Raw genomic sequence first — 26,890 nt, forward strand, 5'->3', positions numbered from 1 at the left:
TTAATCTGCCAGGAAGTTTCATATCAGCGCACACTCCGCTGCAGAGTGAAAATCTCATTCTGGAAACATCCCCCAGGCTGTTGGCTAAGCCATGTCTCCGCAATATCCTTTCTTTCAGGAGTGCTAGTTCTGCAAGGTTCGCAGGAGAGCTTCTGTAAAGTTTGGAAGGTAGGAGACGAGGTACTGGCAGAAGTAAAGCTGTGAGTACCGGACGTGAGTCGTGCTTCGGTAGCTCAGATGGTAGAGCACTTGCCCGCGAAAGGCAAAGGTCCCGAGTTCAAGTCTCGGTCGGGCACACAGTTTTAATCTGCCAGGAAGTTACAAGTAACTTAAATTGGAACGATAACACAGATAACGTTGTGGGTAGAGCAAACCAAAGACTGCAATTTGTTGGAAGAACACTTAGAAGGTGCAACAGATCTACCAAAGAGACTGCTTACACCACGCTTGTCCACCCCATCCTGGAGTATTGCTGTGCGGTGTGGGATCCGCATCAGGTGAGGCTGAAGGATGATATCGAAAAAGTTCATAGAAGGGCAGCTCGTTTTGTATTATCGCGAAGTAGGGGAGATAGTGTCACAGACATGATACGCGAATTGGAGTGGCAATCGTTAAAACAAAGGCGTTTTTCGTTGCGACGGGATCTTCTCATGATATTTCGATCACCAGGTTTCTCCTCCGATTGCGAAAACATCCTTTTGGCACCCACCTAGATAGGGAGAAATGATCAGCACGATAAAATAAGAGAAATCAGGGATCACACAGAAAAATTTAAGTACTCGTATTTCCCGAGCGCCGTTCGAGAATGGAACGGTAGAGAGACATCATGAAGGTGGTTCATTGAACCCTCTGCGCCGGCCGCAGTGGCCGTGCGGTTCTAGGCACTGCAGACCGGAACCGCGGGACTGCTACAGTCGCAGGTTCGAATCCTGCCTCGGGCATGGATGTGTGTGATGTCCTCAGGTTAGTTAGGTGTAAGTAGTTCTAAGCTCTAGGGGACTGATGACGTAAGATGTTAAGTCCCATAGTGCTCAGAGCCATTTGAACCATTTTTTTAACCCTCTGCCGGGCACTTTACTGTGAATAGCAGAGTAATGATGTAGATGTAGATGAACGCTATGGACACACTGTCATTGCGATTTTCACTAATAATCATAGCAGCCAAGAATGTTTTGGACTGAATGATAACGTTTGCGTTTTGGTACTCCATTTTTTTTAATTTCACCTCCTTTTCATCTCCACTGTCTCCTAGCGATGTCTTACTCCAGTTTTTTTTCTAGATAGTAAATCATACACTTACTAACAAGGAGATGCCACGACGTTGGGTTCACAAATTTATTTCAAACTTTGTATACCTTTAGTAGGCCATTAAAACAACGTAACGTGCAAGCAGCGTGGTTCACTACGCTGGCAAAAATCGCAAGAGAAGTTTTACACGTCTCATGTGCGTAGTTACCGGACGTTAGAACTAACGATAGTCAAGTGATTAGCGTTCGATCCATGTAAGAAGAACGTGTAAGAGGCAACGGTCCGACTCATAAAAAGCACTCCCTCTTCAGGCCAGGAGTGGTCACCGGAACCATCCGACCGCCGTGTCATCCTCAGAGGAGGATGCGGATAGGAGGGGCGTGGGAGCAGCACACCGGTCTCCCGGCTGTTATGATGGTATTCTTGACCGAAGCCGCTACTATTCGGTCGAGTAGCTCCTCAATTGGCATCACGAGGCTGAGTGCACCCTGAAAAATGGCAACAGCGCATGGCGGCCGGATGGTCACCCATCCAAGTGCCGGCCACGCCCAACAGCGCTTAACTTCGCTGATCTCGCGGGAACCGGTGTATCCATTGCAGCAAGGCCGTTGCCCACGGTTCAACTCAGGCTCGAGCTTAATTGTTAATCTATTTTTTTTTTTCATCACTGGTAATATTATTTAATCTATATGACATTTGAGAGGTAATATAATGAAAAAAGCAACACTTGTATTTGCATGAAGTATTTGCATGAAATATCATGTCGGTATGACAAATACCATCCAGCAACGTGTGTTGTCGAGAGCACATCCGACGAGTAATCGTAAATTACTCTTGTGGTCTTATACATTGTGACTTACTGCATTACTAATTGTGAATAACGTCATTCGCATCATTATTTATCGAGGTTTGACTTGTGCTTTCCAAGCCTGTCCCTCGTCCCTGAAAATATAACTACAAATAGTAAATAATGAAATAACATATTAAATGTACGACAGCTTCATGAAAATGCATCTGGTTTTTTTTCATTATATTACCTCTCAAATGTCATATAAATTAAATAATGTGACCAGTGATGAAAAATTATAGATTTAAAAAAAAAGATATAAGTGAGATTCGAACCATCGACGTTCTCAGCACAGGCGGTTCCTAACCCTTTAACCGCAACGACTTTTGATGTCCGCTACCTTCGCACAGATACAGCCTTACATAATAGACGCATAAAACGTCCCTTCCAATTTTCTCGGAACTGCCAGAGTAGTACACGTTACTACTTGCACACTGTTGTTTTAATGGCCTCCTAAAGGTGTACAGAATTTTAAGTAAATCTGTGATCCCACCTTCGTTACCTCCCCTTTTAAGTCTGGTTGAAATTCATGCGTTCCAGAGCAACATTACATGTCACCCGCATTCCTTCCGAGCCTCTCCCACATCCCTAGGAGGGTTAGAGGCACCTTCACCCCCCAGTTGTTATTTTTTTTTTACTTTTTTGCACAGTAATGCATATATGTAGCAAGTTTCGTTTCTGAATCACGAATTCCAGAGTTATGCTTTACATGTCACTCCTTCCTAATTCCACCCTACCTCTAGTTGTTTCATTTCATCCTACTGACAACAATCACCCCAACACTGACAAGTGTGTATTCGACACTAATATAGATCGCTTCCGGTTACTTTCACATATCACCCATTTCACACACCCCACTCACATCTAAGGCCGTCAGATGTGTCCTGTCTCAACATCATTATAACAAGTCAAGCATATGCACCAAGTTTAGTGGAAACTGCTATACAAAAATTTCACATCATTACTTTACAACGAGAAGATGCAACAAATATTTTACAGACCGTCCCGCGCCCTTAGACGTGTTTCTAAAAGTTCACCACCAACACGACGTCCCATTTCAGTATATCCGACAACACAAACAAACATTTTGGCAGGCGATGAACTCTGCGATGCGGCTATATAAAGTCTCAAAATGGCTCGTGAGCACTTGACCTCTCAGTATAGACCTTCGTTATGAGTCGAATTAGCAACCGTCGTCTGTGCGGATGCGCCAGTTATGTAGCAGAGCTTGTTTCCGTAAACTGTGGACCACACACTTGTCAGTCTCCGTTTCATCTCTCCTACCATCTGCAAACGCTCCCCTTTTCGGGACCTTTCGCACCAGCGAACAGAAAAAGACACATAACTACAAAATAGTTATCATGGAGAATGTGTAATCATTTTCCGTTCGTTTTCGAGCAAACACAGCCTGACACGAACGCTGCATGGCCGCAGAGCGTTGTCGTGATAGGGAAGCCAATTAACTTTTTTTTAGTGTCTCGCTCAATCTCTTGGCACTTTCAGATGAACAGGTAGTGGGGAATCCCTTTTATGTCGAAAGACAAATGAGTTTGATCAGTTTTGTATTTACCTGATTCTGTTGTTACCTGGAATCTCCATTAACACCGGTAACTCCTGGGACTATTAATTTTATACACCGCCTGACAAAACGGTGAAGCACCTGTAAGGTACAGTCAGTCGTAAGGGCGCACATCGTCAGCGGGAATGTAAATGATCAGCGTTGGAATCTATGACAGGTACAACAGCGAGCAGAGTGCATTAGCGTTGTTCTAATTTAGAGTTGTTACCTGGTCTGGTTCGGTATATAAGGACATGAGCAGCCTCAGACGTTGAGTGATCACTGAGATTACGCGTACTCGTGAGAGACAACGTTATCAGAACGTGAAAGAGTCTGGAAGGGCACTCATTGTGGGCCTCCATTTAGCCGACTGGTCGCAACGTGCAAAATACAAATTTGTCGGGAATTCGTATGTGGCAGTTGTCTGGTGTTGGACTACGTGTGAACGTGAGGGCAGCCATAGTTCCAATCGATTAGGTGTGACCACCACGAGGCAGGATCGCCGTACTGCCCATCCCAAGCACATCGTCACCTCTTCAGCTGTGCTCCTGCCACCGGAGAACAAGTAACGGTCTCTCTGCAACATACTATCCCATCCCGCGGCGACCTGGTGAGGGCTTCCATACTTAGAATCTTTTGAAGCACAGCGGTGTTACCCCTGGCGTTATGGGTGGGGGGGGTGGGGGTTCAAATGGTTCAAATGGCACTGAGCACCATGGGACTACTTCTGTGGTCATCAGTCACCTAAAACTTAGAACTACTTAAACATAACTAACCTAAGGACATCACACACATCCATGCCCGAGGCAGGATTCGAACCTGCGACCGTAGCGGTCGCACGGTTCCAGACTGTAGCGCCTAGAACCGCTCGGCCACCCCAGCCAGCAGGGGGAGCGGGGCGGGGAGTCATTGTGTACGGTGGGGGAGGGGGGGGAGTCATTGCGATTGTGTATGACTTGAGGTCACACCTAGTAGTGACTGAGGGAACTCTGACGGCTTAACGGCTGATAAGTTGTGGCTATCTTTGTTGTTGTACGTAAGTGGGCGAGTCGCCTGCGGTTCAACAGTCCTTTGTGCAAGCTGCTTGCCGCACTCGCGAACTGAACAAACAAAAAACCAAACAACCGATTCCATGCTCAGGTAAAATCCAACACAATCGCACAACTTTTAAGTTGACAAATGTTCACACAGATAAGCGCTAATGCAGCTGAAATTTAATTACCCACGAAATAAAAATATAATTACATTTTAAAATTAAACTTTCAAGATTAAAAGAAAAGAATATGTTTCTTGTTATGGTACCATTGGAAACAACGTCATAGTGAGACTGCGATTCAGTGGGAAAGAATCAGCCGACGATGTTATGTTTCATTAGGATCACATCAGAATGTTGTGGGAGAAAACGGAACAGTTAGAAAAGTTATTTGCAAATATACTAAATTATTTGGTCTCAATCACTATGATTTAAATTAAGGTTGCTCGGATTAAAATGGGATGTACTCTTTCGCCATTACTGTTGATTCTGTACATCGAAGATGCAGTGATGGAAATAAAAGAAAGCTTGAGGAGTGGAATCAAAATTCAAGGTGAAAGGATATCGATGACACGATTCGCTGATGACATTGCTATCCTGAATGAAAGTGAAGAAGAATTACATCATATGCTGAATGGAATGAACAATTTAATTAGTACAGAATATGGATTAAGAATAAATCAAAGAGGGGAAAGTAATGAAAAGTAGCAGAAATGAGAACAGCGACAAACTTAGCATCAAGCGTGATAGTGACGAAGTAGATGAAGTTAAGAAATTCATCTACGTACGCAGCACAATAACCAACGACGGACGGAGCAAGAAGGACATCAAAAGCAGACGAGCCATGAAAAAAAGAGTATTTCTGACCAAGAGAAGTCTACGGGTATAAAAAATAGGCCTTCATTTGAGGAAAAACTTTCTGAGAATGTACGTCTGAGGCACAGCATTGTACGGCAGTGAAACGTGGACTGTGGGAAAACCGGAACAGAAGAGAATCGAAGCATTTGAGATGTGGTGCTACAGGCGAATGTTGAAAATTGGGTGTTTTGGTAAGGTAAGTAATGAGGGGGTTAGGCGCAGAATCGGAGAGGAAAGGAATGTATGGAAAACACTGACAAGAAGAAGGGACAGGACGATAGGATATTTGTTAAGACATCAGAGAATGACTTCCATTGTACCAGAGGGAGCTGTAGAGGGCAAAACCGGTAGAGGAAGACAGAGATGGGAATACATCCATCAAATAATTGAGGACGTACGTTGCAAGTGCCACTCTGAGATGAAGAGGTTGGCACAGGAGAGGAATTCGTGGCAGGCCACATCAGACCAGTCAGTAGACTGATAACCCAAAAAAAGTTGATTCACAGTTACTTTCATCAAAAATAGTGAACAGCAATATGCTAACAATTTCTAGATTTTCCTGAATCACCAATGGTTGGTATGCAAATCATTTTCCAGAGTCGAGGCAACTAACAAAACGTGCATTTACTGGATAAAATGGAGTCTACATCCCACTATGATAAAGAAATAACGATAGAATGCAATCATAAGCTGCGAAACAGACTCGCAAATTGTGAGCAATGCAATGCAAAGACAGACGCAAACGCTAAATGTGACGCTTACTCGAAAAGTGGTAAAGCTGCTCCATACTGCAGCCGTACCCAAACAGCAATTCTCCAGCGAATGAGACGCGAACAGTCACCGTGCGTTGGCCCAAAAATCGACACTCCACACTCTAAACGAACCCTTACAATACTGAGTCCCTCACACTGTTAAAAATTACTGTAGGAGGGGAGTAAATTGCAAGGTTTGCCCCTTCCTGCCTACAGGGAACGCCTGCAGAATTTTCTCATCCAGCATTTGTTGTATTGTCTGTTAACGAGCCGAAGTTGGTCCGTGTCCGGCCGTCTTAGTTTCCCTAGATCGCTTCAGGCAAATGCCGAGATGGTTCCTTTGAAAGGACGCGTCCGATTTGCTTCCCCATCCTTCCCTAATTCGATGGGACCGAAGACCTCGCTGTTTGGTGCCATTCCCTAAAATCAACCAACCAAGCCGAAGTTGGTAGAATACCGGCCCTCGCCTTATGATTTGCGGAAAAATATCTGGCCGTATAAATCTAGCTCTCTTCCCACACTGTTAACGAGAATGCAGCAGTGACCCTGCTTTCCTGAATCCGTCTTTCGGACGACCTATGGGCTCTGTTCAAACCTCTCAGGACCGCCCGTGGCTAGCACAAGTTCGAAAAGCGCTTTTGCAGCGCTCTGGCTTAAGACACACTCAAAGCAGCCTACTCGCACGACCGCTGCACGTGAGAAATTTATGTTGGTAAACATCTCGGAATTCCGTCATTGTCAACCCACTTCCGAAGAGTTGCGGGTGCCACGCCTCGCCACATTCCACTAGCTGAGGAAAACACGAGATAACATACCAGAATTCACAGGCCCGGCTGTTCCATTCAAGATTTACGAGAATACAAGGTAAAACGATTAACTATACTGGCACAGATGATCTACAGTTAGAAGGGTACAACATTGAAAGAGTAGATAGCTTTATTTATCTCGAATCAGTAATAACAACAGAAAACAAAGTGGAGGCCGATATAACAAACCGAATTAAGGCTGCCGACAGATCATATAGAGCACTGTACACCATGTTCAAAAGTAAGAACCTAAGTAGGAAACTAAAGTTGACACTCTGCAAAACAGTGATCAAACAAGTTCTTATGTATAACAGCGAGGCATGGGTACTGACAGAGGCTTTGGAGCTGAAACTAAATATATGGGGAGGGAAAGTGCTGAGGAAGATTTTTGGTCCTGTAAAAGAAGGTGAGATATGGAGAAGTAGGACTAATAAAGAAATAAGGACTGTGTTCAAAGAACCTAATTTGGTAACCTCCATAAAATGGGAAGGGTAAGGTGGTTGAGACACGTCCAGCATATGACAGAAGAAAGGCTCCCGAAGAAGATGATGATGGGACATCCTGGTGATAGAAGGAGAGGATGACCACGTGTGAGATGGCTGGAAGATGTGGAAGCCGACCTGAGAGCAGTGGGAGTGAGGAGGTGGCGCAGACGTGCTGAAGACTGACACGACTGGAAATCTGTGATTGAGGAGGGCAAGGTCCTCAGAGGACCGTAGTGTCATGGAGTCAGTCAGTCATATTGGCACTTGGCAACGTCTGACAAACCACCGTCATCACACGCTACGTCACGGATACCCGGCGTCTTCAAGCATTACCTCTCATGAGACAGTGTAGTGGTACCATTTTTCAGCAGGACAATGCTCGTCCACACGTGACACATGTCTCCATGAAATGTCTGCCTGATGCTGAGGTACCACGTTAGATCCATTTTTGGGACCATTTCGGGTGTAAACTCCATCCCAGTGCCGGTATTCAGGATACCAGGATACCAAGGACCAGTTACAACATATGTTAGCCTCCTTGCCTCAGGAGAGGATACAAAGGCCTTACGACACTTACCAACGGAACAGTGCACGCGTCCAGGTCTGAGGGTGTGCGGCGCGATACTGATAAAGTGGACTCATACTACAAAGTTATTTGTAGATTTGACTCAATGTTGTAATCACTGAAACAACATCTTACTCTGACACTTCTTGTCAGATTAAAACTCTGTGCCGGACGAAGACTCGAACTCGGGACCTTTGCCTTTCGCGGGCAAGTGCTCTACCAACTGAGCTACCCAAGCACGACACACGCCCCGTCCTCACAGCTTTACTTCTGCCAGTACCTCGCCTTCTACCTTCCAAACATTACAGCTCTCCTGCGAACCATGCAGAACTAGCACTCCTGAAAGAAAGGGTATTGCGGAGACATGGCTTACCCACAGCCTGGGGGATGTTTCCAGAATGAGATTTTCACTCTGCAGCGGAGTGTGTGCTGATATGAAACTTCGTGGCAGATTAAAACTGTGAGCCGGACCGAGACTCGAACTCGGGACATTTTGCCTTTCGCAGGCAAGTGCTCTACCAACTGAGCTACCCAAGCACGACTCACGTCCCGTCCTCACAGCTTTACTTCTGCCAGTACCTCGCCTCCTACCTTCCAAACTTAAAAGAAGCTCTCCTTCCAACCTTGCAGAACTAGCACTCCTGAAAGAAAGGATATTGCGAAGACATGGCTTAGCCACAGCCTGGGGGATTTTACCAGAATGAGATTTTTACTCTGCAGCGGAGTGTGCGCTGATATGAAACTTATATAAGCCATGTCTCCACAATATACTTTCTTTCAGGAGTACTAGTTCTGCAAGGTTCGCAGGAGAGCTTCTGTAAAGTTTGGAAGGTAGGAGGCGAGGTACTGGCAGAAGTAAAGCTGTGAGGACGGAGCGTGAGTCGTGCTTGGGTAGCTCATTTGGTAGAGAACTTGCCCGCGAAACGCATAGGTCCCGAGTTCAAGTCTCGGTCCGGCACACAGTTTTAATCTGCCAGGAAATTTCATGTCAGCGCACACTCCGCTGCAGAGTGAAAAATCTCATTCTGGAACAACTTACTCTGTCTGCCTGTGTAATGTCATTTCCTTTCATTTCTTTCCATTCTGGATGCTTTACGTTCTTTGTCAGGCAGTGTACATACACTCCTGGAAATTGAAATAAGAACACCGTGAATTCATTGTCCCAGGAAGGGGAAACTTTATTGACACATTCCTGGGGTCAGATACATCACATGATCACACTGACAGAACCACAGGCACATAGACACAGGCAACAGAGCATGCACAATGTCGGCACTAGTACAGTGTATATCCACCTTTCGCAGCAATGCAGGCTGCTATTCTCCCATGGAGACGATCGTAGAGATGCTGGATGTAGTCCTGTGGAACGGCTTGCCATGCCATTTCCACCTGGCGCCTCAGATGGACCAGCGTTCGTGCTGGACGTGCAGACCGTGTGAGACGACGCTTCATCCAGTCCCAAACATGCTCAATGGGGGACAGATCCGGAGATCTTGCTGGCCAGGGTAGTTGACTTACACCTTCTAGAGCACGTTGGGTGGCACGGGATACATGCGGACGTGCATTGTCCTGTTGGAACAGCAAGTTCCCTTGCCGGTCTAGGAATGGTAGAACGATGGGTTCGATGACGGTTTGGATGTACCGTGCACTATTCAGTGTCCCCTCGACGATCACCAGTGGTGTACGGCCAGTGTAGGAGATCGCTCCCCACACCATGGTGCCGGGTGTTGGCCCTGTGTGCCTCGGTCGTATGCAGTCCTGATTGTGGCGCTCACCTGCACGGCGCCAAACACGCATACGACCATCATTGGCACCAAGGCAGAAGCGACTCTCATCGCTGAAGACGACACGTCTCCATTCGTCCCTCCATTCACGCCTGTCGCGACACCACTGGAGGCGGGCTGCACGATGTTGGGGCGTGAGCGGAAGACGGCCTAACGGTGTGCGGGACCGTAGCCCAGCTTCATGGAGACGGTTGCGAATGGTCCTCGCCGATACCCCAGGAGCAACAGTGTCCCTAATTTGCTGGGAAGTGGCGGTGCGGTCCCCTACGGCACTGCGTAGGATCCTACGGTCTTGGCGTGCATCCGTGCGTCGCTGCGGTCCGGTCCCAGGTCGACGGCACGTGCACCTTCCGCCGACCACTGGCGACAACATCGATGTACTGTGGAGACCTCACGCCCCACGTGTTGAGCAATTCGGCGGTACATCCACCCGGCCTCCCGCATGCCCACTATACGCCCTCGCTCAAAGTCCGTCAACTGCACATACGGTTCACGTCCACGCTGTCGCGGCATGCTACCAGTGTTAAAGACTGCGATGGAGCTCCGTATGCCACGGCAAACTGGCTGACACTGATGGCGGCGGTGCACAAATGCTGCGCAGCTAGCGCCATTCGACGGCCAACACCGCGGTTCCTGGTGTGTCCGCTGTGCCGTGCGTGTGATCATTGCTTGTACAGCCCTCTCGCAGTGTCCGGAGCAAGTATGGTGGGTCTGACACACCGGTGTCAATGTGTTCTTTTTTCCATTTCCAGGAGTGTATTCCGCTTTGTTCTGCCACATCTGTTAACCCTTCACGGTATCTGTCTGTAAAACACAGTCTCATTTTCTGTTAAGAAATGCTTTAATTTTCCGCTACCGGTTACGTTCTTCAGGTGACAGGTGCCTGGTCCATTTCAGAGTACACTGGTACGCATGAAAACAGTTTCAGTAGCGCTCGGCAAATTCCTACACACCTGTTACTTGAGGCCGTTCATGAACGTATCTGGTAAGGGAATTTAGATTTCTTAACACATCTGAGGTGGCCTCCGACAGATACTCTAGACATATTACTACTACTACTATCATCCAGAAGATCAAAGTGCTTGGCAGTGACAGCCAACATATGTGGAACAAGACATAAATGTTTCTGAATTCGCTTGAGCAGTAGTTATTGAGAAAGCGCCTGCCAATCACACAGAAGATGCAGCTTCGCATAACAACCTCTCCTTGGTGGACAGAACACAGCTATCTACGTCATGCTTCGGTTACTTACAAGAGAACCCCCCCCCCTCCAACGCACTCCCCTTAGATTTAGTTGTAAGAAGGCCAGTGGACAGCCTGTCAAAAACTCAACACAGCTCAAACGTGAAAACAGGAAGAAGGCGTGCTGAACTGTGAAAAAAAGCAAAATAGGAACAGTGAACGGTCCAAGGACAAGAATTCCAATACAGGGCAGCCAGAAAGAGCAACAGCGTCGTGGTTAAGTACCTAGGGTGTTGGACTGTCAAGCGGGTGAGCAGAATTCAAATCTCCATCAGACTAACTTTTTTTTCCCCTCGCTGTTCACTTTATTCAAATTTGTGTCTGTTTCGTGGTGTAACGTCCGTTTGCTACAACGAGGTGTAAGGTACGGACCTATAACGACAGTCGATTCTGCGCAATTACACAAGTAGCAGCCGAAAGGAAGTGGTTTTCGAACGGGAACGGCAAACGTTTGATGCCAAGGCGGCAAGACAACCGAATCTTCGTACGTGTGTCATACGATAAGAATCTCTTATAGACGCATCTAATTTGTACGCCTGGTGGGTGAGTGAGATATGCCTCCTTGCCCGATATAAGTGTTTGTCTGAATGTGAATGTGATCTCCCAAGGATGAGAACTATTAGGTTGTCACGATAATGCAAAAATTGAACGCAACAGTTTCCCAATCACACGGTTCCTCTGTGCTTTGTCAAAACATACGTTTTTAACGTTTTTGAAGTTGCGTTCCGTTTGGAAATGTTGACCCTTGAATTAATTTGTTGTAACATAGTACACAACTATCAATTTTTGTTTTCATTTCTGTGAGACGTCTATGTGGTACCTCGCCTGCTCTCACTATTCATCACGTTTACCTGCGACGGTAACGTATTCTTAACACATGACTCCTATTCTATAACCAATGTATAGTATGACAACTCCCAAGATTACAGAAAGAGAACAAAGATTTCAATGACCAGACGGACAGTTCACAATGTCCTGAAATAAAAATAAATGACACAAGGGATATTTGAACTCGGCTGCCCCAATCGGCTCTCCTACACGCTAACTATTTAACTACGACGCCACGCCTGTTCATCTGCGCTCAATATTGCACTTGTTAAGCTTGAACCGTTTAGGGTTTTTATTTTGCTTTTTTTACAGTTCAGTTCTCCTTCTTCCTGTTCTCATGCTTGAGCTGTATTTAGTTTTTGACGGGATATTCACTGGGCCATCTTACCGCTGCATCTACATCGAGTTTCCCTTGTCAGTGATACAATATGAACATGTACTTTACACGAGAATGTGAGAAAGACGACAAATCTGTTGGTAAACAACTTCTGGAAACACACAGAATTTAGAGTACAAAGCTGACGAATGTAATGCGTGGAAAAGTGTATGGAATTCTTTACTTTGCATTGGACGGCAAATGGCTGGTGATAATGATGATGATGGATTATTAATTTGTAGGCTGAGATATCTCTACAACCTTCCACACTCTTTTTACTATAGCACTTATATTTATGCCCTTTACTTTTAATTCACCTGTTTTTTGTTGGGAAAGATACGAGGATAAATCACACCGTTAATCTTCGAAATTATCTCAATGTTGTTTGCTCAACCTAATATCTTTCCCCTGTACTGTACAGACAGCAGAAACAGTGTGTCACGCAACGCGGCGTTTCCGTGTTTTGCAGGTGTTCCAACGGTACCTCACCTTCTGCGGCATCGGTATCCAGAATGCGCAGCTGTTCGAGATGTCCGTGCTGGAGTTCCGCAGGAACCAGGTGAGGACTCGCCTGATCTCATCCGATCTGATTTGCAAGTGAAATCTGCCCTCCCCTTTCTCTCTTTACCGGCCAGCTTCATGTAAATTAATCTCATGCAAACCACGTCTGCTGAAGCTCCTGTTTTAATGGCTGGGCTTTCAAAGTGCTGTGACCTTTCCCTACGCAACTTTGATGTCAGTCCAGGCAGTGTGTGTCCCTAAGTCTCAACCACTGAGCCTCCGCCACCGATTCGATAAAAAAAATGGAACTCCTGTGCGTAAAATAGTTTGAAACATCTCATTACTTTACAAACGAGTTAATGTAATACAATTTTGGCGAAAAGCATGTAAAACATTTATGGTTGAAGATCTAAAACCCAAACTGTCTCAGTTTTATTAGTTTCACATTATTTTTACACTTTGTTGGAAGTCGCAAACTGCTCTTATTATCAAACAGTGGATGACCACAGTCTCGGTAAACTGCGCTCCGTTTAAATCAAAACCATGTCTTTTCGGGCCCAGTGTTTATGACGTCACATATTCTAAACTGTGATTCGTACAGTGATATACACTGACGGAAAAAAAACCCACACCAAGAAATAGTTAATAGTAGAGAAAGGAAATTTCGGCAACATACGCCGACGGAAAACAATGGCAGCACTAGAAATTATTAATGTAGTGTAACGAAATTTCGGGAACACATTTGTCTAGGTAATATATACTACTGGCCTTTAAAATTGCTACACCACGAAGAAGACGTGCTACAGACGCGACATTAAACAGGAAGAAGATGCTGTGATATGAAAAATGATTAGCTTTTTAGAGCATTCACATAAGGTTGGCGCCGTTGGCAACACCTACAATGTGCTGACATGAGGAAAGTTTCCAATCGATTTCTCATACTCAAACAGCAATTGACCGGCGTTGCCTGGTGAAACGTTGTTGTGATGCCTCATGTAAGGAGGAGAAATGCGTACCATCACGTTTCCGATTTCGATAAAGCTCGGATTGTAGCCTATCGCGATTGCTGTTTTTCGTATCGCGACATTGCTGCTCGCGTTGGTCGAGATCCAATGACTGTTAGCAGAATATGGAATCGGTGGGTTCAGGAGGGTAATACAGAACGCCGTGCTGGATCCCAACGGCCTCGTATCACTAGTAGTAGAGATCACAGTACGCCAGTCACTACTGTTGATGAACTGTGGTATCGTGTTGAAGCTGCATGGGCAGCTGTACCTGTACACGCCATCCAAGCTCTGTTTGACTCAATGCCCAGGCGTATCAAGGCCGTTATTACGACCTGAGGTGGTTGTTTTGGGTACTGATTTCTCAGGATCTATGCACCGAAATTTGGTGAAAATGTAATCACATGTCAGTTCTAGTATAATTTATTTGTTCAATGAATACCCGTTTATCATCGGCATTGGTGTAGCAATTTTAATGGCCAGTAGTGTATTTAAGTTATTAACATCGAAAGATCACTGGTTAATGTAAGCACGAGATAAGCCACTGCAAATGTGAACCGCTGGTACATTAATAACCGTATTAACTCCCACATTGTTGAATGCAAAATGCACTGTGTAGTACAGGTGCCAGATGTCAGTTTGTGGGATGGAATTCCATTCCTTTGGCATTTGGTCAGTCAATATAGGGACGGTTAATGCTGCTTGTGAATGACGTGGGAGTTTTCGTCCGATGATGTCCCATGTTTGCTCGAATAGAGGTAGGTCTGGTGATCAAGCTGGTCAAGGCAATAATATATCGACACACTGTAGAGCATGTTGGGTTACAACAGCGATAGTGAAGCGAGCGTTATCCTGTTGGAAAACACCCTTTGGAATGCTGTTCATGAGTGGCAACACAACAGGTCGCATCACCAGACTGACGTACAGATTTGCAGTCAGAGTGTGTGGGATAACCACGAGATTTCTCCTGCTACCATACGAAATTGCACCCTAGACCATAGCTCCAGGTGTAGGTCCAGCGTGTCTAGGACGCAAACAGGTTGGTTGCAGACGCTCAGCTATCATCCTCCTAACAAGGGAACCTCCCCATCGCACCCCCCTCAGATTTAGTTATAAGTTGGCACAGTGGATAGGCCTTGAAACACTGAACACAGATCAATCGAGAAAACAGGAAGAAGTTATGTGGAACTATGAAAAAAAGAAGCAAAATATACAAACTGAGTAGTCCATGCGTAAGATACGCAACATCAAGGACTGTATAAGCTCAGGAGCGCCGTGGTCCCGTGTTTAGCGGGAACAGCTGCGGGACGAGAGGTCTTTGGTTCAAGTTTTCCCTCGAGTGAAAATTTTAATTTTTTTATTTTCAGACAATTATTATCTGTCCGTCCGTCCGTCCGTGATTACCATTCCTCCAGGTTGTACACCTCTTGTGCAACCGTTAGATGTGTTTGGTTTTCGGCAAGTGAAATACTTTGTGAAAAGATTCTATGATTTTGCGAAGCTGCACAGGTACACAGAGCAGTATTGTTTACGTTATCGTGTGTAAATTATGAAAGTTCAGGCAGTCACACATAATCAACTTAACTTCGCTTTCCAAAATTCCAGGACATGTTCTGATTTGCTTGGACATATGCAGGATTTGACGGTCTACACACGGAAATATTTGAAAGCGTTAAAAACGTATGTTTTGACCGAGTACAGGGAAAACTGTGCGACTGTGAAACTGTTTCATTCATTTGTTGTACTTTATGTGACAAACTCTTATGTTTTCATCACTTTTTTGGGACTGATTATCACATCCACAAAAAAACCTAAATCGGGCAAGGGAGAAGAACCTTTTTATCCATTCGCTAAGTGTACGAGTTAAGTTAGGTAGGTCGACAACATATTCCTGTCATGTGACGCACATGCCGTCACCAGTGTCGTATAGAATATATCAGACGTGTTTTCCTGTGGAGGAATCGGTTGACCTATGACATTGCGATCAAATGTTTTCGGTTCCCATTGGAGAGGCACGTCATTTCGTCTACTAATCGCACGGTTTTGCGGTGCGGTTGCAAAACAGAGACACTAAACTTATTACGGTGGACAGAGACGTCAATGAACGAACGGACAGATCATTACTCTGCGAAAGTAAAGAAAGTTAAATTTTCACTCGAGGGAAGACTTGAACGACGGACCTCTCGTTCCGCAGCTGCTCACGCTAACCACGGGACCACGGCGCTCCTGAGCTTATACAGTCCTTGATGTTGCGTATCTTACGCATGGACTACTCAGTTTGTATATTTTGCTTATTTTTTTCATAGTTCCACACAACTTCTTCCTGTTTTCTCGATTGATCTGTGTTCAGTTTTTAAAGGCCTATCCACTGTGCCAACTTATAACTAAATCTGAGGGGGGTGCGGTGGGGAGGTTCCCTTGTAAGCAACACACGGCCATCATTGGCACCGAGGTAGAAGCGGCTTTCACTAGAAAAAGCAACAGACCTCCATTCCGGCCTCCAATTAGCTCTCGCTTGACACCACTGAAGTCGCAAACGGCGATGATTTGGGGTCAATGGAATGCGCCCAAGAGGGCGTCTGGCTCTGAACTGTCCTTAAAAGTAACCGATTTGTAACAGTTCGTCGTGTCACTGTGTAGTCAACTGCTGCTCAACCTGTTGCTGCAGATGCAGCACGGTGAGTCAGAGCTATGCGCCGAATACGATGGTCTTCCCTCTCGGTAGTGCCAGGTGGCCGTCCGGATGCAGGAAACGTGGGCAGCGGCTTCATTCCTGCCAAGTCTTTCTGCAGTGTCGCGGGAGGAACATCCAGCTTCTCGCAGACCAGCTACATGACGCCGTTCAAGCTCAGTGAGCTGTTGATAACGGCATCTTCGTCGTCTCAAAGGCATCTTAACTAACATCAAGAAGGCTTTCTACACCCTTCCTCACAAGCGTCTTCTAATCAAACTGCGTGCCTGCGGAGTATCGCTTCAGCTGTGCGACTGTATTCGTAATTTCCTGTCAGAAAGGTCACAGTTCGTAGTAATAGACGAAAAGTCATCGAGTAAAACAGAAGTAATATCCGGCGTTCCCCAAGCAAGTGTTATAGGCCCTCTATTGTTCCTGGTCTATATTAACGACATAGGACACAATCTGAGTAGCCGTCGTAGATTGTTTGCAGATGATGCTGTCATTTACTGTCTTGTAAAGTCATCAGATGATCAAAGCGATGTGCAAAATATTTACGTAAGATATCTGTATGGTGCGAAAAGTGGCAATTGACCCTGAATAAAGAAAAGTGCGAAGTTATTCACATAAGTACTAAAAGAACTCGGCTAAATTTCGATTACGCGATTAGTTACACAAATCTGAGGGCTGTAAATTCAACTAAATACTTATGGATCACAATTACAAATAACCTAAATTGGAACAATCACATAGATAATATTGTGGGTAGTGCAAACCAAAGACCGCTATTCATTGGCAGAACACTTAGAAGGTGCAACTGGTGTACTAAAGAGACTGCTTACACTACGCTTGTCCGCCCTATTCTGGAGTACTGCTGTGCGGTGTGGGATCCGCCTCAGGTGGGACTGACGGATGACATCGAAAAAGTACACAGAAGGGCAGCTCGTTTTGTATTATCGCGAAATAGGGGAGATAGTCTCACAGACATGATACGTGAACTGGAGTGGCAATCATTAAAACAAAGGCGTTTTTCGTTGCGACGGGATCTTCTCATGAAATTTCAATCACCAGTTTTCTCCTTCGATTGCGAAAACATTCTGTTGGCACCCACCTACATAGGGAGAAATGATCATCACGATAAAATACGATAAATCAGGACTCGCACAGAAAAATTTAAGTGTTCGTTTTTCCCGTGTGCCTTTCGAGACTGGAACGGTAGAGAGACAGCATGAAGTGGTTCATTGAACCCTCTGACAGGCACTTTATTGTGAATAGCAGAGTAATCACGTAGATCTAGATGTAGATGTAGATCAACTCACAATGTACATTCTCAAAGATAACTAACGCTTACGACCGCTACAGATCGTATTTAAAACAAATTTGTTTTTTATTCTCATAGCGGTGTACTTAGTTCCACTCTAATGCGACTGGCATGAAATTCGAAGGGACGTCAGTTTTCAGATGTAGAAATACGCCCACCGACTTTCGTTTATCTCAGAGAACTCCTGCCGTATGACAGGATTTACTTCTCCTCAGTGTAGTTGTGCCGATACATTCAGTGGTATATACGGATATTGTTTGAAAATTGTGCTCTGAATAGAGTAGATAGTAAAGGAGCAGGGCCTAATAAATTTAAACTTCATGTCTGATGCCGAGGTTTTAGTGCACGGACAGCGGAAGTGTAGCAAGCAATACACTTATTTCTTTGGATTATTTGTGGGGGTTTCAGCGAGGAAAAGTTTCGAAAAGTTTCGAAATTATATGCAAAGTTTGTTGCAAGTCGCAAAGCGATCTCATTCTCAAATATTGGATGAATATAGTGTGTGTAATTTGCGCGCCATGAGCTACTCCCTGCCTCAAGACATGTACAATTTTCTAACCTTAATACCTGACATGTTCAACCTCTAACTTAATATCATATTAACATCTCTTAATGAGCGTATTATGACATAATCTCAAATTTTTAAATTCGGTCAGTAATTATATGAAATAATGAAAATCATATATTTTCTTGACTCTGAGAGTCTTTAGGCAGACAATCTGTAATTGGAATTGGGTGAATTTTAGCTGTTTAATAATATAGATAGCACTATTCATTCCTCACTTCATTGCTCTTCCTCGTTAATCGGTCTTCACATCTCACTCTCTCCTTCTATCACCTCTGGACTGAACCTGGCACAGTGTATTATATTCGACCTCCTGCTGTTTCTGACGCCTCCTGCTTCATCTTTGCTACCCCTCCTCCGCAGAACATGCAGATCCTTGCTAGCATGCATCCGAATGCCCTGCTTTTCCCTTCCAACAAGCCGTGACCTCTCTCTCCTTCCTCCGTGAGGAAGGAACTTACACTTTGAAAAGCTAGGACGGTTTTCTTTCTACTTTTACATATGTGTCCACATCTGGCCAGCCATTCTGTCTCGTAATTCTATATTTCCTCTGTTGAATTTTCCAATTGATACGAACGCCCTCCGTTTGTAGCACTTCTTACATCAGTTGTATGAGTTGCGCATAGACTCCCGGTAAAAGAAAAATATCGTGAAAGGCACTATGTGATAAAACGTCAGTTTGTCTTATCTGTCGAAGAATGGTGTCACTCGGTCTGAACACTGAGAGATGTATTCAGTTTGGCGTTCTTTCTTTGTCTCAATAATTGACAGGGGGAATACAAAATCACGACTCATCAAAGAACAAAACGTGGTTTTACTCGACTGCTTCCTTCCGTAAACATCCTCAGGTCTACATGTTCGGGTATTTAGGTGTTCTCTTACTAATCACATTATCGTCCTTCGTGGACATGAACCACAACCACGAAGACGACTGGTGTTACTTCCGTATCGGTATTTAGCGTCTCGCTGTGTTTTGCTAATCTCGCTGTAGGTGAGTACCGTTCGGCGAGCTCTCGCTATTGCTCTGAGCAACAGGTAATGCCTGGCGTTCGCCACTGGCTGTAATCCGCCGTGGCCGATCAGGCCTTTGTACTCTTTGATTATCCCCCGCACTTTGAAAGGGAGCCCCCAGCGGTGAAATCACACAGTAGTTCACTCAAACAGCATGTGTGAGCAATTTAACTACAAACAGCTCACCAACCAAAAGATGCCGGCAAACTGTGTTACTCTGATACAACGTCAGTATTGCCCGCATCAAACCGAACATTACTTCAATACCTACACCAACTAGCTATTTTATTTAACTTTATTTATGACAACAAGTTTTCAATTTTTCATTTTCACCCATTTTCTTTGTTGTTCATATAGGCTTTGTGCAGCAATGGAACTTCAGGTAGCATAAATATAATACTAACTTCTTGGATGAATCCCATCAAAATATGGTATGTAAAAGAAAATGCATGGAAAGCTATCCCTAGTGATTACTATACTTTTATAGTACGCTGAGTAAATGAATACTACACCATACCTACTTCAGTGTTTCCACTCATTCACATGCTGGTACATGGTCGTGAACATCAACTCCAATAACACAACTGATTTCAGTAGCATCTTACGAAATAATACGAAAATCGTGAGTTCAATTCTGGTGTTCCCGATGTAAACAAACGTATGTGTCGACCACTGACGAATGCTCTGCTGTGAGTATAAAAATGTGCCAGAGAGGAAAATAATACTGAAAGAAGGAGCGACATGATACAGAATGAATGCAGTTGCATCTGGTTACAAGTAAGAAGTTAATATACAACTGGGGGGAAACTAGGCAGCTAAGAAATTGTTGCTTTACACAGGACAGCTGCAGCATCAAAAACACAATCGACATGCTCTTTCTGGCGAAAAATGTATGACTATTTTACGCCAATTGAAGAATAAAGATAACCCGAAACCTATGTTGGCATAAATAATGTTAAAAAAATGACTGAAGAGTGCAGCTTTAAAAGTAATTTCATCCGTACCCACAGAACTCAAAGGCCATTATCACCGACAAATTAATGTGTTTAACATCGACCGTCTTTGACAACGCACGAGAATCTGTTTCTTTTTTATTTATAATGATACATCCTCGGGTATTTCAAGTATGAAATCTAAAGATACTATTGCACAAAAGCGTGTTGTAAGAATAATGTGCATATATCGTCTACGATGATGTCGTTATAGCAACTATGATTACGAAAGTTAACAAATTAGTCAAGAATGCTAGAAGAGTGTTTCTGCTAGATAGAGCAGATAAGCAGATATTAACATCTCACTTAGACAGTGAAATGTCATCACTTAGTTCCAGTAACGTGGGTGTAGAGGAATTATGGGCAAAGTTTAAACAGATTGTAAATCATAGTCTGGAGAGTTAAGTGCCTAGTAAGTGGATAAAGGATGGAAAAGATCCACTATGGTTTAAATTCGGAGGATGCTGAAGAGGCAGAGGCTGTTGCACTCTCGGTAGAAAAGGGAACGCATAAATGACTGCAAGCGAAGGTTAGAGAGATTCGTGCGTCAGTGAAAAGAACTGTGCGTGAAGTGTACAACAACTACTACCGTCACACCTTAGCAAAAGATCTGGCAGAGAACCCGAGAAAATTCTGGTCCTCGGTAAAATTGCTAAGCGGATCCAAAGCTTCCATTCAGTCCTTTGTTCACCAGTCTGGTGTGGCAGTTGAAGATAGCAAGCAGAAAGCCTAAGTTTTAAATTTCACGTTCAAGAAATCGTTCACACGGCAGAATCGCTCAAACATACCGTCATTTTACCATCAGACAGACTCCTGTATGAACGACATAGGAATAAGCATCCCTGGTATAGAAAAATAACTGAAAGATTTGAAAGCAAATAAATCACCTAGTCCGGATGGAATCCCAGTTCCATTTTAGAAAGAGTACTCTACGGTATTGGCTCCTTACCTAGCTTGCATTTATCGCGAAACTCTGGCCAAGCGCGAAGTCACAAGCTACTGGAAAAAAGCGCAGGTGACTGCAGTACATAAGAAGGGTAAAAGAACAGACCCGCAAAATTAAAGACCAATATCCCTAACTTCTGTTTGCTGCAAAAGTCTTGCACATGTTCTCAGTTCGAATATAATAAACTTTTTTTGAGATTAGAAAATTGTGTCCACGAATCAGCATGGATTTGGAAAGCATCTCTCATACGAAACTCAGCATGCCCTTTTCTCACATCGTATGCTGCGAACAGTGGGTGAAGGGCAACAGGCAGATTCTATATTTCTAGATTTCCGGAAAGCATTTCACACGGTGCCCCATTTCAGGCTGTTAACGAAGATACGGGCATATGGAACAAGTTCACTGATATGTGAGAAGCTCGAAGACTTATTAAATAATAGAATCCAGTGTGTTGTCCTCGACGGCGGATGTTCACCTACGACTAGGGTACCGTCAGGAGTGCCCCAAGGAAGTGTGATAGGACCGCTGTTATTTTCTACACTCCTGGAAATGGAAAAAAGAACACATTGACACCGGTGTGTCAGACCCACCATACTTGCTCCGGACACTGCGAGAGGGCTGTACAAGCAATGATCACACGCACGGCACAGCGGACACACCAGGAACCGCGGTGTTGGCCGTCGAATGGCGCTAGCTGCGCAGCATTTGTGCACCGCCGCCGTCAGTGTCAGCCAGTTTGCCGTGGCATACGGAGCTTCATCGCAGTCTTTAACACTGGTAGCATGCCGCGACAGCGTGGACGTGAACCGTATGTGCAGTTGACGGACTTTGAGCAAGGGCGTATAGTGGGCATGCGGAGGCCGGGTGGACGTACCGCCGAATTGCTCAACACGTGGGGCGTGAGGTCTCCACAGTACATCGATGTTGTCGCCAGTGGTCGGCGGAAGGTGCACACGCCCGTCGACCTGGGACGGGACCGCAGCGACGCACGGATGCACGCCAAGACCGTAGGATCCTACGCAGTGCCGTAGGGGACCGCACCGCCACTTCCCAGCAAATTAGGGACACTGTTGCTCCTGGGGTATCGGCGAGGACCATTCGCAACCGTCTCCATGAAGCTGGGCTACGGTCCCGCACACCGTTAGGCCGTCTTCCGCTCACGCCCCAACATCGTGCAGCCCGCCTCCAGTGGTGTCGCGACAGGCGTGAATGGAGGGACGAATGGAGACGTGTCGTCTTCAGCGATGAGAGTCGCTTCTGCCTTGGTGCCAATGATGGTCGTATGCGTGTTTGGCGCCGTGCAGGTGAGCGCCACAATCAGGACTGCATACGACCGAGGCACACAGGGCCAACACCCGGCATCATGGTGTGGGGAGCGATCTCCTACACTGGCCGTACACCACTGGTGATCGTCGAGGGGACACTGAATAGTGCACGGTACATCCAAACCGTCATCGAACCCATCGTTCTGCCATTCCTAGACCGGCAAGGGAACTTGCTGTTCCAACAGGACAATGCACGTCCGCATGTATCCCGTGCCACCCAACGTGCTCTAGAAGGTGTAAGTCAACTACCCTGGCCAGCAAGATCTCCGGATCTGTCCCCCATTGAGCATGTTTGGGACTGGATGAAGCGTCGTCTCACGCGGTCTGCACGTCCAGCACGAACGCTGGTCCAACTGAGGCGCCAGGTGGAAATGGCATGGCAAGCCGTTCCACAGGACTACATCCAGCATCTCTACGATCGTCTCCATGGGAGAATAGCAGCCTGCATTGCTGCGAAAGGTGGATATACACTGTACTAGTGCCGACATTGTGCATGCTCTGTTGCCTGTGTCTATGTGCCTGTGGTTCTGTCAGTGTGATCATGTGATGTATCTGACCCCAGGAATGTGTCAATAAAGTTTCCCCTTCCTGGGACAATGAATTCACGGTGTTCTTATTTCTATTTCCAGGAGTGTATGTACATAAATGATTTGGCGGACAGGGTGGACAGCAGTCTACGGTTGTCTGCTGATGACCCCGTGGTGTACGGTAAGGTGCCGACGTTGAGTGACTTTAGGAAGATACAAGGGAACTTAGACAAAATTTACAGTTGGTGTGATGAATGGCAGCTAGCCCTAAATGTGGAAAAATGTGAGTTAATGCGGATGAGTAGGAAGATCAAACCTGTAATGTTTGGATACATTATTACCAGTGTCCTGCTTGACCCAGTCATGTCGTCTAAATATCTGGGCGTAACGTTGCAAAGCGATATGAGGTGCAACGGGCATGTGAGGACTGTGGTAGGGAGAGCGAATGGTCGTCTTCGGTTTATTGGGAGAATTTTAGGAAAGGATGGTTCATCTGTAAAGGAGACCGCATATGGTACGCTGGTCCTTTGAGTACTGCTCGAGTGTCTGGGGTCCGTACCAGGCTGGACTGAAGGCAGATCAGAAGCGGGCTGCTAGATTTGTTACCTGTAGGTTCGAACAACACGTAAGGGTGACAGAGATGCTACGGGAACTCAAATGGGAATCCCTAGAGGGAAGACGACATTCTTTTCGAGAAACACTATTTCGAAAATTTAGAGAACCGGCATTTGAAGCTGCAGTCTAAGTATTCTACTGCCGGCAACATACATTGCACGTAAGGACCACGACGATAAGATACGAGGTACTAGGACACATACGGAGGCATACAGATATTCGTTTCTCCCTCGCTCTATTTGCGAGTACAACGGGAAGGGAAATGAATAATAGTGGTACAGGGTACCCTCCGCCACGCACCGTATGGTGGCTTGCGGAGCATCTATGTAGATATATATGTAGAATCATCATGCATAAAAATATTGAAATTCACAACATACACTTTCGTTCACGGATTTTGTTTTAAACAATCCACAATTCTTCTCGAAATAAAATAAGGATAATTACAAAGTTATAGGTTGTGGTTAACTCAGAAATGGAAGAGTAACATTGGCGCTAAAATAATTCTTCATTTATGTAGTGACACTAGCTATACCCGGCGAACTTCGTTCCGCCTCTGGAAATCTTTATACGTTATAGCTGACCCGGCAAAAGTTGTTTTGCCATATAAATTATCTCTAGTCTATAAGAATAATGTATACATGTAACACAATGTACACGTGTAACACAATAGCCGTTGTTGGCGGGAGCTCGTGACACAAACAATAATAATGGCCGAAAACAGTGTGGGGAGTGAGAAAAGGCTTCGGCCACTATTAGTTCTAGCGTTTCTACGGTAAATCGCGCGGATTTAACAATTGCAGCCGATACACGGATCGTCCATGAGCATACAAACATAGCGGCAATTTCATGTCGAAACGTCTTCGCCAGCATTATGAATAAGGCCAAGCGCACATGCGTCGATTTTTATCGTACGTAAAAATATTGTACGATTAAATTCTTTTGGAGGAACAAAGGGGAGCATAGGAACTTCTTTGTTCCACTAAAAGAATTTGGTCGTACGATACATTTCCGTACGATAAAAATCGAAGCGGTTTGGCGAATGGCGCGTGCTACCTAGTTAAACTTCTCGGTCTAGTTACGTCGATTCGAAAAGGGATATTCAAGTCGTTGCTTTTGGTACGTTTTCTTCAATTACCTATCCATCGAATAGTGAAAGACTATCACCGCTAGACACCTGTCGGGGATAACTGATCAAGTGATAATTGATCAGTTATCGACCAGGGTTGAAAATTATTAAATTACTAAAATCGCTATTAGAAATAGGGGTTGGTGGTAGAAGGGTGAAAACTTAGGGTTGCGTGTATTTTTTAATGCCACATCAAAAAAAATTAAAAAGTACTGTCCAAAAAATAAGAGTAAAATTTTTGGGGTGGATCACCCTTATCACTTAGGGGTATGAAAAACAGATTACGCTGATTCTAAGACCTACCGAATATACATGTAAAATTTCATCAGAATCGATGGAGGCGTTTTGGAGGAGTATGGCAACTAACACTGACACGAGAATTTTATATATAAAGATAGAGACTTGACAGACAGAAAAGCTAAATTTCAAACCGGGATACGAACTTTATTTATGGACTCCTGCTTCTATAAATTTTTAACTTACGTACTTACTAACTTCAGCTGTTTAATAATGTTTTAAACTATTATCTGTATTCATCTATAAAGGGTTACTATGTAGCCATATTTAAAGATTATATCGGGCACACTGTCTGTTTCGTAGACTCATAGTGAAGATGTTCTCGAGGATACAGACTCTGTCAATGAAACTAAAACATAATGATTTACGAAAGCTCACAGGACACAGTATTTATATATATCCTTCGTCTGACGGCTACTGGGACAAAAGCTGCTATATTATGTACAACAGTGCTGATACCTTCCACTGTATGTATCACTTTTTATTTAATTGGGACCGTTTTTGGTTGTACAACTAACTATCTTCAAGACCCTCTGTAAGGAACAGTAATCGCGTTTTCAATGGCAGAACACCACTATACTTCCAGTAAAGGTCTAGAATCTTGGGTGTCTTTTGTCTGTAGTATGTACGACTGTACGGCAGCAACTCAAATTTTTGTAGGAAGTAAGGTCTTAAGATGGTTGGTTGGTTGCTTTAAAGGTGGGGGAGTGGGGAGGGACCAGACTGCTTGGTCATCGGTCCCTTGGTCCTACAAAACAAATCCAGGAGGGAGACGATAAAACAATCAAGACTTTTCGCACAGAACCTGGAGGAAAGAAAGAACCACAAGAACTATAGAAAGACAACAAACACTACAATGGACAAAAGAAGACAAGAAAACCACACAGAGACGCAAGAAACAGATAGAAAGGATTAAAACAGTAGAGAAGACGCTATCTCAAGACCTTACTTCCTACAACCAATTAAATTGATGCCATACCGCCGAACATATCACAGACGAAAGACGCCGAAGATCCTGGACCTTTACTGCAAGGACAATGGTGTTCTCCCATTCAAAATGTGGATACCGTATGTTACAGAGGGGCCAGAAGATGGCGACTTGTACCACCGAAGCCGGTCGCATTCCTGTAACATTATTGGAAATGTAGCGATCTAGATTGAAGTTTACAAGAAATAGTCAGTCCTGATGACATGTTTTTTTTTAAAGATTAACTTTAATAGTAGCCAGTTTCAGTCTTGACGATCTTCACCATACCATTACATATATCTGAAATGTGAATGACATTTCCGATAGAGGGAATCAGGAGCAAAAACTAAACAAATGGCACTAACATGTATACCGAGCGGGGTGGCGCAGTGGTTAGACACTGGACTCGCATTCGGGAGGACGACGGTTCAATCCCGCGTCCGGCCATCCTGATTTAGGTTTTCCGTGATTTCCCTAAATCACTCCAGGCAAATGCTGGGTGGTTCCTCTGAAAGGGCACGGCCGACTTCCTTCCCCATCCTTCCATAATCCGATGAGACCGATGACCACGCTGTCTGGTCTCCTTCCCCAAAACAACCAACCAACCACTAACATGACAAGCACAGTAAAAGTTGTA

The 26,890-nt window shown here is 44.9% G+C and overlaps 1 protein-coding gene across 1 annotated transcript in view; it reads left to right on the plus strand.

The window, feature by feature from the left end:
* Positions 1 to 26,890, plus strand: part of LOC126176335 (cGMP-specific 3',5'-cyclic phosphodiesterase) — a gene marked incomplete at its 3' end in the record, with an annotated part of 587,168 nt that overhangs the window by 212,936 nt on the left and 347,342 nt on the right. Inside the window, exon 5 of the mRNA XM_049923487.1 lies at positions 12,852 to 12,941. Coding sequence (XP_049779444.1) covers positions 12,852 to 12,941 — 90 coding nt within the window. The remainder of the gene's footprint in view (positions 1 to 12,851; positions 12,942 to 26,890) is intronic.

The sequence above is a fragment of the Schistocerca cancellata genome, chromosome 3, assembly GCF_023864275.1.
Source record: "Schistocerca cancellata isolate TAMUIC-IGC-003103 chromosome 3, iqSchCanc2.1, whole genome shotgun sequence".
Taxonomy (NCBI): Eukaryota; Metazoa; Arthropoda; class Insecta; order Orthoptera; family Acrididae; genus Schistocerca; species Schistocerca cancellata.